Raw genomic sequence first — 13,681 nt, 5'->3', positions numbered from 1 at the left:
CTTTATAAAGGAAACCAGCAATCCAAATTTAAATGAGAACTTTCCTAATTTGAAGTTCTGAAAATTAATTGTATGTGTGTTAAGCACGGAAGATTATTATGACCACAGGCCAGAATGGAATATGGACCACCATCTTGAAAACTCTCCTTGGGAGACCAGTACTTAAGGATGAATAAAGAAGGCAAGAAGAGCAGGCAGAGAGGACAGAGTAGAGACCAGGACCAAAAATAAGACAGTGAGCAGGGTTGATGGAGAGTGTGGACTCAAGCTGAATCAGCACAATGAAGGATTGATTCTTCATATCAGGTGATGAAGACATCACCGAGATAAGAATTTCAGTCAAACTATGAACATGGGAGTTAAATGGTAATTTGTTAGGGAATTGTCAGAGGTGGAAATGTAGAATCAGGTGTTCAAAAGCGATTTTCATAAAAAGACAGTGAGACATAGAAGATGCTCAAGTGAATATAAAATTAAAGAAAATGCATTTTTTAAACAACGAGGGCATTTTAGCATGTGAGGTGAACAAAACGAGATAGATAGAGACAGAAAAGGCCCACACCTAAGAACAAGTGCCAGTCTCTAAGGGAAGCAACTGGAAAGCAGAGATGCAGAGGGAGGCATGACCCTCACCCAGAGCAAGCAGCTCTCCATCTGAGACAGAGGAGATGCCCAAGCATGAGCACAGAAGTTTCCACGTGGGCGCTGGAGACTGCTTATCTCATGGTCTCTGTTTCACTGGGAAAGATAAGACTTTTGTCAGTGCCAAATCTGAGATTATGATACCTCCTGGAAGAGGAATGGCGAAGGACAGGAGAGACGCCATCGAGCATGACAGAGAAGACATAAGAATCCTCTGGATTCTAGAGTATAGAAGAAATAACCAGGCATTGCATAGTCTACCAACTCCCTAAAACCATTTGCCACTGAAGAGATAGGAAGAAAGTCCTTGAGAAAGACAGCAAGCTAGAGTAGACTGGAAGGGAAGGAGGCTAGTCTGTGGCCAAAGGACCTGGCAGAGCTGATGCAGTAGAGGCAGAAGGAAGGGGCCAGCTGTGGTGGAAGGACTGGGCTATTAAGTTGAGTGTTGTGGAGTAGGGAGATTCAGGACAATAAGTTGTTCAAGGTGTGGCCTTGGTGGTTGTTGTTTTTTTAAAAAATGCTGCAAGATACCCGGTGGCAGTAGGCAGCAGAAATGCTAAAGGTCCCAAATGGTGGCGGCGGGCCATGTGGTGGCAGGCAGTGGGCTCCAGGCAGAGATGGCTTCTGGTCCCCAAGCAATGGCTGGTTCCAGGCAGGGAGACACATGGTGGGCAGGTAGAAGACAGAAACATGGATAGACTCGACATGCAGGGTGAGGTTGAATGTTTATTCAGGGGGTTATGGAGGAGGAAGGGTGAAGGGGGGACAGAGAGAGAGAGAGAAAGAGAGAGAGAGAGAGAGAGAGAGGGAGAGGAGGAGGAGGAGGAGGAGGAGGAGGAGGAGGAGGAGGAGGAGGAGGAGGAGGAGGAGGAGGAGGAGGAGGAGGAGGAGGAGGAGGAGGAGAAAGAGACAGAGAAGGGGGGAAGCAGAGAAGTGGGGAGAGAGGCAGAAGCAAAGTTGCCTCTCCGAAAGGAAGATGGAAAAGAGAGTGAGCTCAGGCCTGAAGCTGAAGATCAGCCTGCCCCAGCAGATGGGGGAGGGAGTGGGCGTGGCTTGTCTCTTAAAGCGACAGGAAAGCACAACAGTGGGTAGACCCAAAAGTCCTGATGGAGTCTCTTGAAGAGAGATACACAGGAAGTGTGAGAGTTGCCTTCCCTCAAATTTCCTGCACCTTTATCCTCTTATCAAGCCAAAATGCCCTTTGTCCTGTTAGGTGGGTATTCATCAGAAGTGGTTTTGAAGACACATGCTCTCTTCAGGATTCAAAGCCCTAAATAATCTAGCCCTTTGAAACACTCAGTACTCAAAACTAGAGCTGTGGCAATGAGACTTCACAACACATGGGTCCTTAGGGAGTGCTTGAATGGGTTGAGAACAGTAGGCCTGGGGTGATAGGCACAAGGGTAGGTGTCAGGAACCAGCCTCAATAAAATACCTCTTGCCAGAGTAGAAGTGTGGGGATTTAGAAAATATTAGTAAAGAATATGAAGACGCAAATGAAAATAATAAAATGGAGAAACATGTAGGATAGTATCAGGAGGGAATTCCAGTGAGTACTGAAATTCGCCCGCATTTAATTTCCAATTGTTTAAAAAAAAAAACATGACTCCAAAAGGTAGAAGTAAGACAAAAATCTGCATTAACATGATACAAGGAAATGAACACACCAATTGAGGGTCACAGGCTTCAGCCATAGTTAAACAGTCTGCTGCTAGAATAAAACAAGTCAAGCTCATACCCTATGCCAAAACGTTCTGCAGGCAAATGGCTCCCTGAGTAGAATCCAAAGCTATCTCCTTAAAGGAACTGGAACTTAGTAGGATACAAAGTCTTTTGTTTGAGGTAGAAACATATCTACTTCTCTCTTTTCCTGAAATACAAGGTCTGGCTATTAGCCTTGCCTGTTGACAATAACCTTGAGAGAGCAGAACTCTCTGACCTAAATCTCGGTGGGATCTTTGTTTGAGGTAGAAATGTGATAACCTTGAAGGACTAGAGGTAAGTTCCAACTCTAACCTTTGGTCAAGGTGGAAATAGGCTCACATTTTTCAGGCCTCCATAGGTGGGCAGGATCTTCTGTGTACGTCATTCTTGCACCCTAGCATCAGCACCTAGCATTGAGGTCTCAAAAGAATGTGAAGGATGAGCCAGGTGTGGATGGTGCACATCAAAAATTCCAGGACTAGGGAGGCTGAGATGGACAAAATGAGTTTGAGGCCAGCCTGGGTTGTATATAGCCAGACTCTGGCAGAGAGAAAGAGAGAGAGAGACAGAGACAGAGAGAGACAGACAGAGAGAGAGAGAGAGAGAGATAGAGAGAGAGAGAGAGAGAGGCAGGCAGGGAGGGAGGGAGGGGGAGGGGAGGGAGGGAGGGGGAGGGGAGGAAGAAGAAGAAGAAGAAGAAGAAGAAGAAGAAGAAGAAGAAGAAGAAGAAGAAGAAGAAGAAGAAGAAGAAGAAGAAGAAGAAGAAAAAGGGAGAGTGGAAGGGAGGAAGAAGGAAGGAAGGGGGAAGAAAAGATAAAGGAAGAAAAAAAAGAAAGTGGTGAATGAATTAACTAAGGCAAATACAGCCTGACCAATGTCGTGGAGATCCTGCAGCTTGACTCCTGCACTGCTTGGTTGAAATGTCTATGTGTGGGGTGAAATAGAGTGCCTGAGATGGCAGTCAGTGTCATTGCTAGTTTTAGGGTGCAGAGCTGTGTGCATTTGTGTGTGGGTGTGTGTAGCATGTGCTTGGGGAAACGGCCCGCGACACGGATTTTAATGTTTTTCAGCAAGATGGCCAGCCACATATTTCCACTTCCGAAGCACATCTCTGTCTGGTGAACCCCTAATGAAACAGAAGCAGACGCTTGGAAATGGGTCTTTAGAAGCAGAGAGGAATTTCTGTTAGTGCCAGTGACTCCTCCCCAAACCCTAGGCAGGGCTGGAAGCAGAAGATGTATGTGTGCGCTTCAGTGCCAAGTACCTTCTCAGGGGAGGTGACTAAAACCCTTTTTTTCAGAGTCCAACATTGTTAGACATTGAGAGTCTGTGGACTTTCCAGCTTGACTGGTCATCTGACTTCAACGCCAAGTCAGAGGAGTCAATGGGTGGAGTGTGTCTGGACTTGCCGTTTCATGATGAGATAGCCATCCAGCTTTGAGGACAGTGTCCAAACTGCTAACTCCACATAGATGCTACAGTTTTGCAACTGTGATGGCAGCCTTGAAGGCATCATCAAGCAAGGACCAGGTAAAGCTTTGGAATTTTTTGGTATTAAGGAGCCAACAAACTGCAGTTACACTTGTGGCAGTCATGAAAGCCATGACAGCCATGAGCTTTGGCCACTGGAAAGTGGGTCAGATAACCTAATTCCTGCTTTGTCAGAAGCATCAGCAGAAATCATGGCTTGACTGAATAGGTTCTTCATGGGTCTTGAACATGGTGAGAAAGTTGGATGGGACACTTTCCTCCTAGGATGGACAGTTTGGGGTGACCTGAACTGTTGAGGCTTTGAAGTGACATGGATTGTGCCATAATAGATATCTATTGTTCTCACTGTGGCTGACCCAGGACGTAACCACAACACCTGGTTTTCTCCCTTTTGCCCCCAGAAAAGTTTAGGATGACGTCATATTCCAACATTCCATCAGCAGCCTTATCATCATTCAATTCTGATTTAATGCCAATTTTAAGCAGAAAATTTTGGGTGTTTACTGAGTACCTTCCAGAACATCAATCCGTTAATAAGGAAAGCATTCAAAACTACAAGATTCCCTGAACCATAATCCAATTTCTGTCCTTGATGACTTAATACATTATGGGACGTTCACCAAGGTCTTTGTAGTCTAAGTGGGCTGATAGATGTTAGCCCCTAGCATCTATCCCAGCCCCTTGGCCTGGGAGTTGCATTGATCAGGACTCCAAATTCCAGCATGCCAGGTCCTGACCCCTCCCCAGGGGAGGGTCAGGATCACTCCCACAGGATATTTAAGTGGGCTTTCAAAGGAGGAACGCATGGTCCGGGGTTTTGCAGGTGCTCCCCGGTTTTCTGTCTCCCCTGCCATGCTCTCAGACACCCGAGAGCGCTGCATTTATTAAAACATGGGCATTTTAATTCGGTTTAATTTGGCGTGATTGGATTTCTGTGGGCTGGAGGAGAGGATTTTTCTTAACATGAACCAATAAGCCTCTTTCTGTGGGTAGATGAAACATCCCTCTTTGGTGTGTAATCTGTGGGAACCAGGTCACCCCACCCAAGGGATCCACAGGACCCCTGAAAGCCACTTTCTCTACCACAGCTTCTTACTTTTCAATATTGTCAAGCAAATGAAAGGGAAAACCAGAAGTCCCCACTTCCCTCCCAATTCCCCCGTGTAGTGTTAAACTGTTCTGCCATTTTAAAAAGAGTTGAGTGGCTCGGAGGTTTTGTGACTGATATGAATGAGTATATGGTCACAGGGGCTGTGGACAAAAGCTTTGAGGTGGGGTGGAGCCCACAACAAAGTTTTAGAGATAGAAAGTGAGGCAGGGGGTGGGGATGGGGGAGTGGTCACTTGGGACAAAGCAGACAAGGGCAAGACAAGGCCAGACTTTGCTGGAGAGCTTTGTGATCTGGCTGCTTTGCTGGGGTCCCGACTTGACTCTTCAATTGCCCTCTCTCTGCCCCTCAGCTATTCTGATAACCTCCAAAGGCTTTCTACTTCCGGGCAGATAGGACAGAGGGGAGAGAGAAAGTTAATTAAAATGGAACTTTACTATCCCTCTCCCAGAAATACATCAAGAATCAGGCACAGAGTACATGCCTCCAATTCCAGCACTCCAAAAGCTGAGGCAGGAGGATAGTTACTAGTTTCAGGCCATCTTGGGCTACATAGTAAACTCAAGGCCAGGAACATACAGATCTACTGGAGTGGCCATGTGCCTCTAGAGGTCCCCAGGTCCGTGGCTATCAACGCTTTAGTCTGACACAGCTCTTTGCAGAATGCTTACAAAGCACCCTGGTTTGTTTCTTCATACAAGTCGCGTGATGATGCTAGAAAGAATTGTCTACTCATCACCTTTGACAGGAGGGGTCCTGAGAGGTCAAGGGACTTGCTCAAGGCCACATAGCTGGACAGAGGCAGAGACAGACTATGGTGCTATAATATAGCTAAGGGGTCTTTGTATTCTTCCCATCTCCCTTTTCTACTCCCTTCATTTATTATTTTTGCCCTTTCTCCCATTTCTTTCTCTTTTCTTTTATACCTCCTTCCTTTGAAGGCTGAAGACCCAAGAGAATCATGACCCATTTCTCTAGAAAAAAAAAAGATGAAATTGCTAGGGGCAGCACCACACTCTAGTCCTTGAAGCTTGTGTAGGGGCCACAGGCAGGAAGCTAGTCTGGGAGAGATGAGTAGCTCATGGTGTCACATCCCTAAGCATCTTGTTCTATCCTTTGCTCTTTCCAGGTGGTTCTAAGGGAGCTGGATACTTGCAGTATCAGGACCACCTACCTGGTTAGATTTGTACATCTCAGCCCTTAGACCCACTGAATCAGCACCTGCTCTTCAATATGATGCCAAGAACTACATAAGCATCCTAAAATGTGCAGTGCCCGGAGATTTTCTCCAACAAATGTCCTTCCTCCACCCAGTGATGATCCAAGTTCAAAACCTGCCCAATCCTTGACCCCACCACAAATGTCCCACCCCAGCCTTCTCTGTATCACACAAGAACTTTCATGATGCTGTATGTGTGGTTAATGGAATTGTTCTATATGTCACTTGATATTCCCTTGGATGAGCAAAATACCCTGTGTTCAAGGATCCCATTAAATGCCACTAAAACAATGTCTCTGTCTCCATTTGAATGATCCACAGACTGTTCCCCTAAAACTCTCACTGCACTTACGGCTGCTCAGAGCCCAGCACCTTCACAGGGATACTTACCTCACCCTTACACCCATCGCCACACTGCTCAGGCCACCTGTGCCATCCAGGCCCCAAGTGCGGACATCAGCTTCTCCATCCTGGGCAACTCAAAGGAGCTGCCGAGTTCCTTAGATTCCTGTCGCCCCACCAGTGTACCCCTCTTCTTCCTGTCACCAGGGCAGCTCTCGCCTTATGACGCACAGGCCTGTCTGCTACCACTAGCCCAGGAGACGACATAAGTGATGAGCCCCTTCCCACCCAACCCAGTTGCAAGTGACTCTCCTCTTTCTTTTCCAGTATGCCCTGCCCACCAGTACCACTTTCGTCCTACAGATACCCTCAACTCCTTCATGAAAAGGGAGCTGGAGCAAATCTGCATCAGAGTCTAGGATGACAGAGGCTTGGAGAAAGCTTTGCTCAGGCTTCTTCTGAAGCTCTTTCCTACCTTCGTTTCCTACCTTGGTTGTATGCTCTGTGAGACTGACCTACTCCTGCCGGTGGCCCTTTCCCTGAGGCTCACCCAAGGGGGATGCTGACCACCAATCATTATGAGCGGATGGTAGAGAACACAGAGAGAGCTTGGAGCCGAGCCAGCATGGATACGTCCTTTAGCCTTCTGTGCCACCCTGGGCGTGCCATGACCTTGTTCTTGGCCTCAGACCCTCAATCTGAGAACTTAGTGCTTCATCTTGGAGGTCCCACTCCCTCTAGACACTCTGTGACAGTGTAATGGAAAGCTATGGTGTCTGAAAGGATGGCAGGTTCTGAGTCCTCGGTACACAGGCCTGGTCCACCTGAACCTGAGCGCTCACTCAAGGAGTGCAGTGGGTAGTTGCTGGGGGATGACTGTGTCCAGGTACCAACTCTGCACCTCCTTCAAAGGCTTGGGGGGGGCGGAGACCATCTGGAAGCGTAGGTCAGAAGGCCATGAGCGACATGAACAGGAGAATAGCAAGCAAGAGAGCCCAGGAGTAAAGTCCAGCTGAGGGCCTAGGATGCACTTCTGACCTTCTAGATAGCTCCCTCTTCCTTCTTCCTTCTTCAGTTCTGACCCTGAGTGGGAGTGTGTGGCACTGACCAAGGTCCATGTGGAGGGAGGAGAAGATTATTCACCCGGAGGAACTTTCCATTGTTCATCTGGGTGGTAACAAAGAGAAGGGATGCTAGGGACCACTGGACTATTATTGCTCCTCACCCACCTATAGTTCTTCCCCGGGCCTTTCCCTTGGCTGCTCCCAAGCCAGAGCTTAGCCCAGGCCTGTGTTGAACCAGTCCAGATTCTCAGCCCCACGTGAGAACTGGCGGCAAGCCCAGCATCTGGAACGCACGCTCCTGCCAAATGTCTCTCAAAGGAAATGGGAACTTCCAATCCTGCCTCAGAATGGGGATTTCCAACTCTCTTCTCCCACTCTGACCCACCAGCTGGGAAGAGCATCCTTTGTTGACAGAGTGAAGCAGAGGGAGATAGACAATCACTTTCCTTTCTCCGGTTTATGATTCACTCTGTTTTCTCCCCTGGGTTAACTGAGGCTTGCAGCGGCCAATTCACTTCCAATAGTGACTTCCAATAGACGCAGGAGCCTGTCCCTGTGCTCGACAAAGCCAAGGGCTTTTCCCCGTGACCATGGGCCATAACAGTCTGTGTACGTCAGTCAGGAATAGGTTTCCTCTCATAGAAAGAGGTGACACTATTACACATTCTTGGGAGGCTTTGGGGTCTCATATTCTTAGGAGCAAGAGTGGCATCTCTCAACTTGTGAATGCTATAGAAAGCCTGAGGAACGACTAGATTCCATAGATGACACACTCATAGACGAGAGATGAGTATCTATGAACACAAGGAAAACTTCTTGGAAGTTATAGTGAGAGGGTCTGGGAAGAAATGACTGTGCAAAACTACAGCCTCCAGTCCTAAAATAATTCACATATTTGAGAATAAGTGAGTGAACCCACAGGGAAAGTTCTGAGCCAAACTCAGAGGTGTTTGGACACTAGTTGGGAAGGAGGAGAGTGACTAGCAAGATAATGAATAACACAGGTGGAACAAAAAGAAGGTTCCCAGAGGTAGAGCAAAGCGGCACATGAGTGGCCTGTCCTCTCTTAGTCCTGCCTTTTTCTAATTCGGCCCAAGAGTCTAGAATGTTTTCCCTCATAGAATCTCTGCTCCAGGTTCTCTAAGAAACTAACATCCATCATGAGACATTAACTCTCATGCCCAGGGTCAGGGATTTCAGAATCAGTACAACCTGAATGGGAGCATCACCTCCCTGAGTCACCTATGTAACCTAAGAATAATTAGGTATTTTGACAGCTAAGTATGCCAGGCTCCCAGTAAGCCATCAAAATGCTGCTAATGACAATGTATTGTGGACTAAATACAGTTTGCTTGTTGCTGCTTATATCTTACACAAATATAGCAACTGGAGAATTGCTTTCTTCCAATAATCCCACCTCTGTATGGGCATGTCTCCGGGACCCTCTGTAAAAGAGGAGTCCTAGGTCCATTCCTGCCCATCAAGCAAGACTCAGGATACTGTAGTGGGCTGAGGGAATCAAGACACTCTAATGTCAGCTTCTGCTTAGCCACTGGCATGCCTAAGACAGTTCTACTATTTTTGTAAAATAATTGACTGAAATTAAGTTTAAGGACTTTCAGATTTTATTGCTCTGATGCCACTGTTTCTGGAGAAATCTAAGCCTGCAGAGCTAAGTAAAGCCAGACATTCCATTTCCCCAAATATGGCTCCTTGGCTCACTCATGGTCCCTGGAAATCCAGAAGAAGGCAGGGAGGAGAGTAACCACAGTAGTAAATGCTGACCACAGGCTCCTAATCATAGTGACTTAGCCACAAGGAATGTTTCTCCATGGCCCATTTTTTTATCTGTTAGTTTGAAGGAGCTGAGCACAGAGAGAGCAAGTACCACGACGATAACACAGACTGGAGCACCTGGGCCCGTTTCCAGAGCACCCCGGGGGCTGTTACCTACAACCTTTCTGGGCCTCAGCTGCCTGATCTATACATTGGAGATTAGCAATACCTACTTAACTAGAGCTGGGGAACTTAGAGACTTTGCACTGTAAAGCCTTCCAAACATTCCTGGCATGGACTAGGCACGGTATGGGGTTTGCATGGAAATCTCTTCTGCTACAGGAGCCGATTCGTATGGCTTTCCAGGTCTGGAACCTTACAAGTCAGACAGTTCATTTCAAGGTTGCAAAGCTCCTCAGTTCTGCTGTGTTTCTGGGAACCACCGAGTGGAGTGAACACCCTATTCAATGTTAAACAAGGACGTGGTGTACTTACTACTGTCCTTTCCCATCTCCAAGATCCCTTGGGCCAGGGGCAAGCTGGGGTATGCTTGCATCCCCCTTAGGACCTTAGGATCCTTGCCCGCTTCCTTTTACTTCAGTGAAAGCAAGACCACTCCATTCACGCTTGTGGTCAGTCTGCTATGACTGCTCTCCATCCCCTCCCCCTTCCCGCCCAGCTTCATTCACTCGCTGGCAGCAGTGGCTGGAAAAAGTACCCAATTCCAACCCGCAGCTTCTCTCTTCTACTTCCTGGAAACCTCCTAGGGCCCTGCACTTACTCAGCAGATTCAATCTTCCACTTTTCCTCACTCACACGAAGGATGATGCTACCCCCTGGGGACTAGGCTCCCAGCCTGACTCCGCCCCCCCCCCCTGACTTAACAACAATAAAAGGCTGAGGCAGAGCTGCCAGAAGAGCAGAGAGGCTGAGGCCAACCCAGAGCCTGCCAATTCTCTCTGAAGCCAGCTCTCTCTCCCTCCACCATGCAGGTCTCTGCAAGAACGCTTCTGTGCCTACTGCTCACAGTTGCTGCCTGCAGCATCCACGTGCTAGCCCAGCCAGGTAAGACCCCAGCTTCCTTCTCCTCACGGTGTATTACCCCATCTTGGACTGTCATGGGCCATCATCACAGTGTAGTCTCACCTGAACAGATAATCCCCCCACACACACCAAGGTAAGACAGCTGAGAGAAGGGCAAAGAGCCACCCAATTATGCAGGGGCTTCTGGGAAAAGGACAACCTAGAGTTCTAATCCTTCTAAGATCTAAATTTGGAATCACGTCTTCATGTGGCTTCTGTCCTCAGTATTTGAGAATACAGGTGACCAAATAGGGGCCTGGGTTGATGTGTTTCTCCAGATTGGAGGGGCAGGGGAGAGAAGAGACCTGAGACCTCTGTTTCACGCAGTCCACCTTCCAGAGAGAGAGGCTTAGTGGGGGGGGGTGAGGGGGTAGTACTAAAGATGCTCAAGATCAGAGATAGATTTCAGGAGCCTAGAATAAGGTCCCCAGGCCATTTCCTTGGATTCTGGTTATTTGACATCTTATCTCTTTCTAATAACAGTCCCCAGAGTCACCTTGTTTTAATGACACCCCTTTACCCAAGATTGTGAACTTACTTTAAAGCACACATCTCTGAGTCAGTGTATCAGTGATCACATGCCCACTCTGACCTATCTGGGTTGTCATCCACTCCTGCTGAAACTGCCTGTTCCTCATGGTCCTCCTCTTTTCTGAAGCCAGAAGCATCCCTCTTGTCCTAACGTGCCCCCCTCTCTGGTTTCTTCTCCAGATGCAGTTAACTCCCCTCTCACCTGCTGCTACTCATTCACCCTCAAGAAGATCCCAGAGAGGAGGCTGGAGAGCTACAAAAGAATCACCAGCAGCAAGTGTCCCAAAGAAGCTGTGATGTGAGTGACACCTACTAGCCTTCCCTGGTCCAAAGTTCTTCCTCAAGAGCAAGGGGTGGTCCTCATGTACTTCTAGTCAGTCACTCAAGAGCAAGGGATGGTCCTCGTAAACTCCAGTCACTCACTCACTCAGATCCAATATCAGATGATTTCCAATGAGAAAAGTGCAGCCAAGAAGGAAAGAGCAATTCCCAACAGCACTGTCTAGAGGGATGCTCTTCAAAGCACCCCAATTTCATGAGCTTATCTTGGAAAACCTACAGGCCCCTCAAAGTCCCCCTTCCTACCTGCCTTCCTCTTTTAGCCCCGCACAGTCCTTCCATGCTCAGCCACTGAACTTCATCTGACTGTGTCTTCTCTCTTTCCACAGTTTCATCACCAAGCTCAAGAAAGAGATCTGTGCTGACCCCAAGCAAGCCTGGGTCCAGGCATACATGAATAAACTGGACCAGAACCAAGCTAGATCGGAAACGACAACTGTGTCTAAAATTGTGTCTACTGTAAGATCTTCAGCACCTTTGAATGCTAACTTAACCCATGTACCCACAGTTAATGCATCAACTACTCCCTTTCCCGCAGCAAGCTCAAGAACCTCTGTGAGAGTGACCAGCCCAACAGTGAACTAGTGTGACCTGAATGTGGTGCTCTAAGTAATGTTAAACTTATTTAACTTATTGATGTCTCGATATCCCCTCCCCTGAATACTAGGATTTCTTGGATACAAGATGTGGTTCCATTGTTTTCTCTCTGAGGACCCTGTTTCTACACTTTCAAATGTTATGAGAGATGCATTTTGCAAAGATGGATGGAAAAACTTTGTGTTTGAGATTCCAGGGCATTGTTTAAAATATTATTATGGAAATAGATATTCTAATTATTAAGAGAAATAAATTATTTTTGTACACAATCTGGCTTTGGGTGTTTTCTTGAGGGAAGTTGCAAAGCAGGGCGTGTTTAAGCTTGGAGGACAGCACAGGTGGGACACATATTGTGGAGGAATGGCAGAATGAATGGCCCAGTCTTTCGTACTGGATGGTCTCATTTGAGTGTCATAGACGCTTTAAAACAGGGCCCAATCAGACATGCTAGGACCATTGTTCCGGTCCCCAGTATTGCTTCTCAGTCACCTGCTTGACAAAAGCTCCAGTCCACACCTGCCATGTGTTCCAATTGCCCTTTACTGGGATGCATCACTTCTATCTCTAACTCTCCCACTTGACTCCCTAACTGGGTAGGCAACGCAGGCACTGGGGGATGGAGAGGGGACTTAACCACCTTCTATAAGAAGTTTATCTTAAGGCTTCATAGAGAGAGGAAGACACAAACTTATCCTTGATAATGATCAGAGTTTTTCCAGAAAAGCACAGACACATCAAGAAAAAGAAAGGCAGGCGGGGGAAAACAAAGGAAGGTAGAAAGGAGGATGCTATGTACATCAAAAGGTAGAAGAACGATCAAATGGGGCCATGTGTTTGTCAAGCTGTATCAAAGGGAGAAGGGACAAAAAAAACAACCAGATAGGGCCACATGTATGTCACATGATAATAATTTTTCAAGAGAAGCCTGAATACAGGGTTTTGAGTGTAAAGGTGTGGGCATGGTACTGCCTCTGACCTCGTCCTTTAATGGAAACTCTTTGGTTCAATGAAGAGGGATGTGTCCCATTCAGAGGCTCGGGCTCAGGGAGAGCTTTGGAAAGTACACCTTGATGGCTTCCTACAGACAGGAAGATGTGGAGAGAAGTGATAGACTGTGGCCCATCAATAGATGAGGAGTGAAGATGGGGTCCAAGGGACAACTCTGGAGAACAATGTGCTGGGCTGTGGGGAAAGGTGTTAGGTGCAGACCTCTCCTGAACTTGTCAATGGGGCAACTTCTCACAAACCCGAAAACGTTTCTTCCCATTACCACCCTGAGTCCACACCTGGGAACCTAGGCTGTCCATTCAAATGGGTAGATTTTTCTCTCTCTCTGGATGTCCAGCTGAAGTCTGTGGCATGGAACGTTTGGACACAGACAGCCTCTCTCCATGAGGGTGAGAATCTTTTGCTGGGAAATCAGCTCTTATGGTGCTCACCTTCTCCATCTGGTGGGGAGAAAGATATTGTCAAGCAAGACCCAGCAGTGCCTTTGGCAGCATGCAAGGCTGGGAAGACTGCCTAACAGGAAGGACACTTGGGTGGACACAGACTCGGTCACTAGGGATCAATGGAGTCTATCAATTCAGTGGGGTGGGGGGTGTTGCAGAGATAAGCAGGGACCGAGATTCCCTTCTGATCGAGAATCCTGTCTCCTGGTAAGTTTTCATTGCTGCAGCTCAGAGTTGGAGCATATCTGAGCCAGGCCAGACTTTCTGGCTGAAGCTGAGGGTTTCCTTCAGAGCTCCAAGGGCTGTAATACTCAGACAGCAAACAATCTGTAGG

At 47.5% G+C, this 13,681-nt stretch overlaps 1 protein-coding gene across 1 annotated transcript; it reads left to right on the top strand.

Annotated features, from left to right (window-relative positions):
• The first annotated feature begins 10,279 nt into the window (after nt 1–10,279).
• Nucleotides 10,280–12,159, top strand: LOC142860305 (C-C motif chemokine 2-like). Its single transcript, XM_075991392.1, has 3 exons — nt 10,280–10,411; nt 11,141–11,258; nt 11,629–12,159. Exons 1-3 carry the CDS (start codon nt 10,333–10,335, stop codon nt 11,882–11,884), a joined length of 453 nt encoding a protein of 150 aa, XP_075847507.1. The 5' UTR covers nt 10,280–10,332; the 3' UTR covers nt 11,885–12,159.
• The last annotated feature ends 1,522 nt before the right edge of the window (nt 12,160–13,681 follow it).

Source organism: Microtus pennsylvanicus, chromosome 11 (genome assembly GCF_037038515.1).
Source record: "Microtus pennsylvanicus isolate mMicPen1 chromosome 11, mMicPen1.hap1, whole genome shotgun sequence".
NCBI lineage: Eukaryota > Metazoa > Chordata > Mammalia > Rodentia > Cricetidae > Microtus > Microtus pennsylvanicus.
The sequence above is the reverse complement of the archived record's forward strand: the minus strand, read 5'-3'. Positions and strand labels throughout refer to the sequence as shown.

Bases quoted from the DNA above. Each gene is read 5' to 3' on its own strand.
- LOC142860305 (XM_075991392.1), top strand. From the start codon at position 10,333: ATGCAGGTCTCTGCAAGAACGCTTCTGTGCCTACTGCTCACAGTTGCT. The intron at 10,412-11,140 runs GTAAGACCCCAG...TTTCTTCTCCAG, and splicing joins CCACGTGCTAGCCCAGCCAG to ATGCAGTTAACTCCCCTCTC. The intron at 11,259-11,628 runs GTGAGTGACACC...CTCTTTCCACAG, and splicing joins TGTCCCAAAGAAGCTGTGAT to TTTCATCACCAAGCTCAAGA.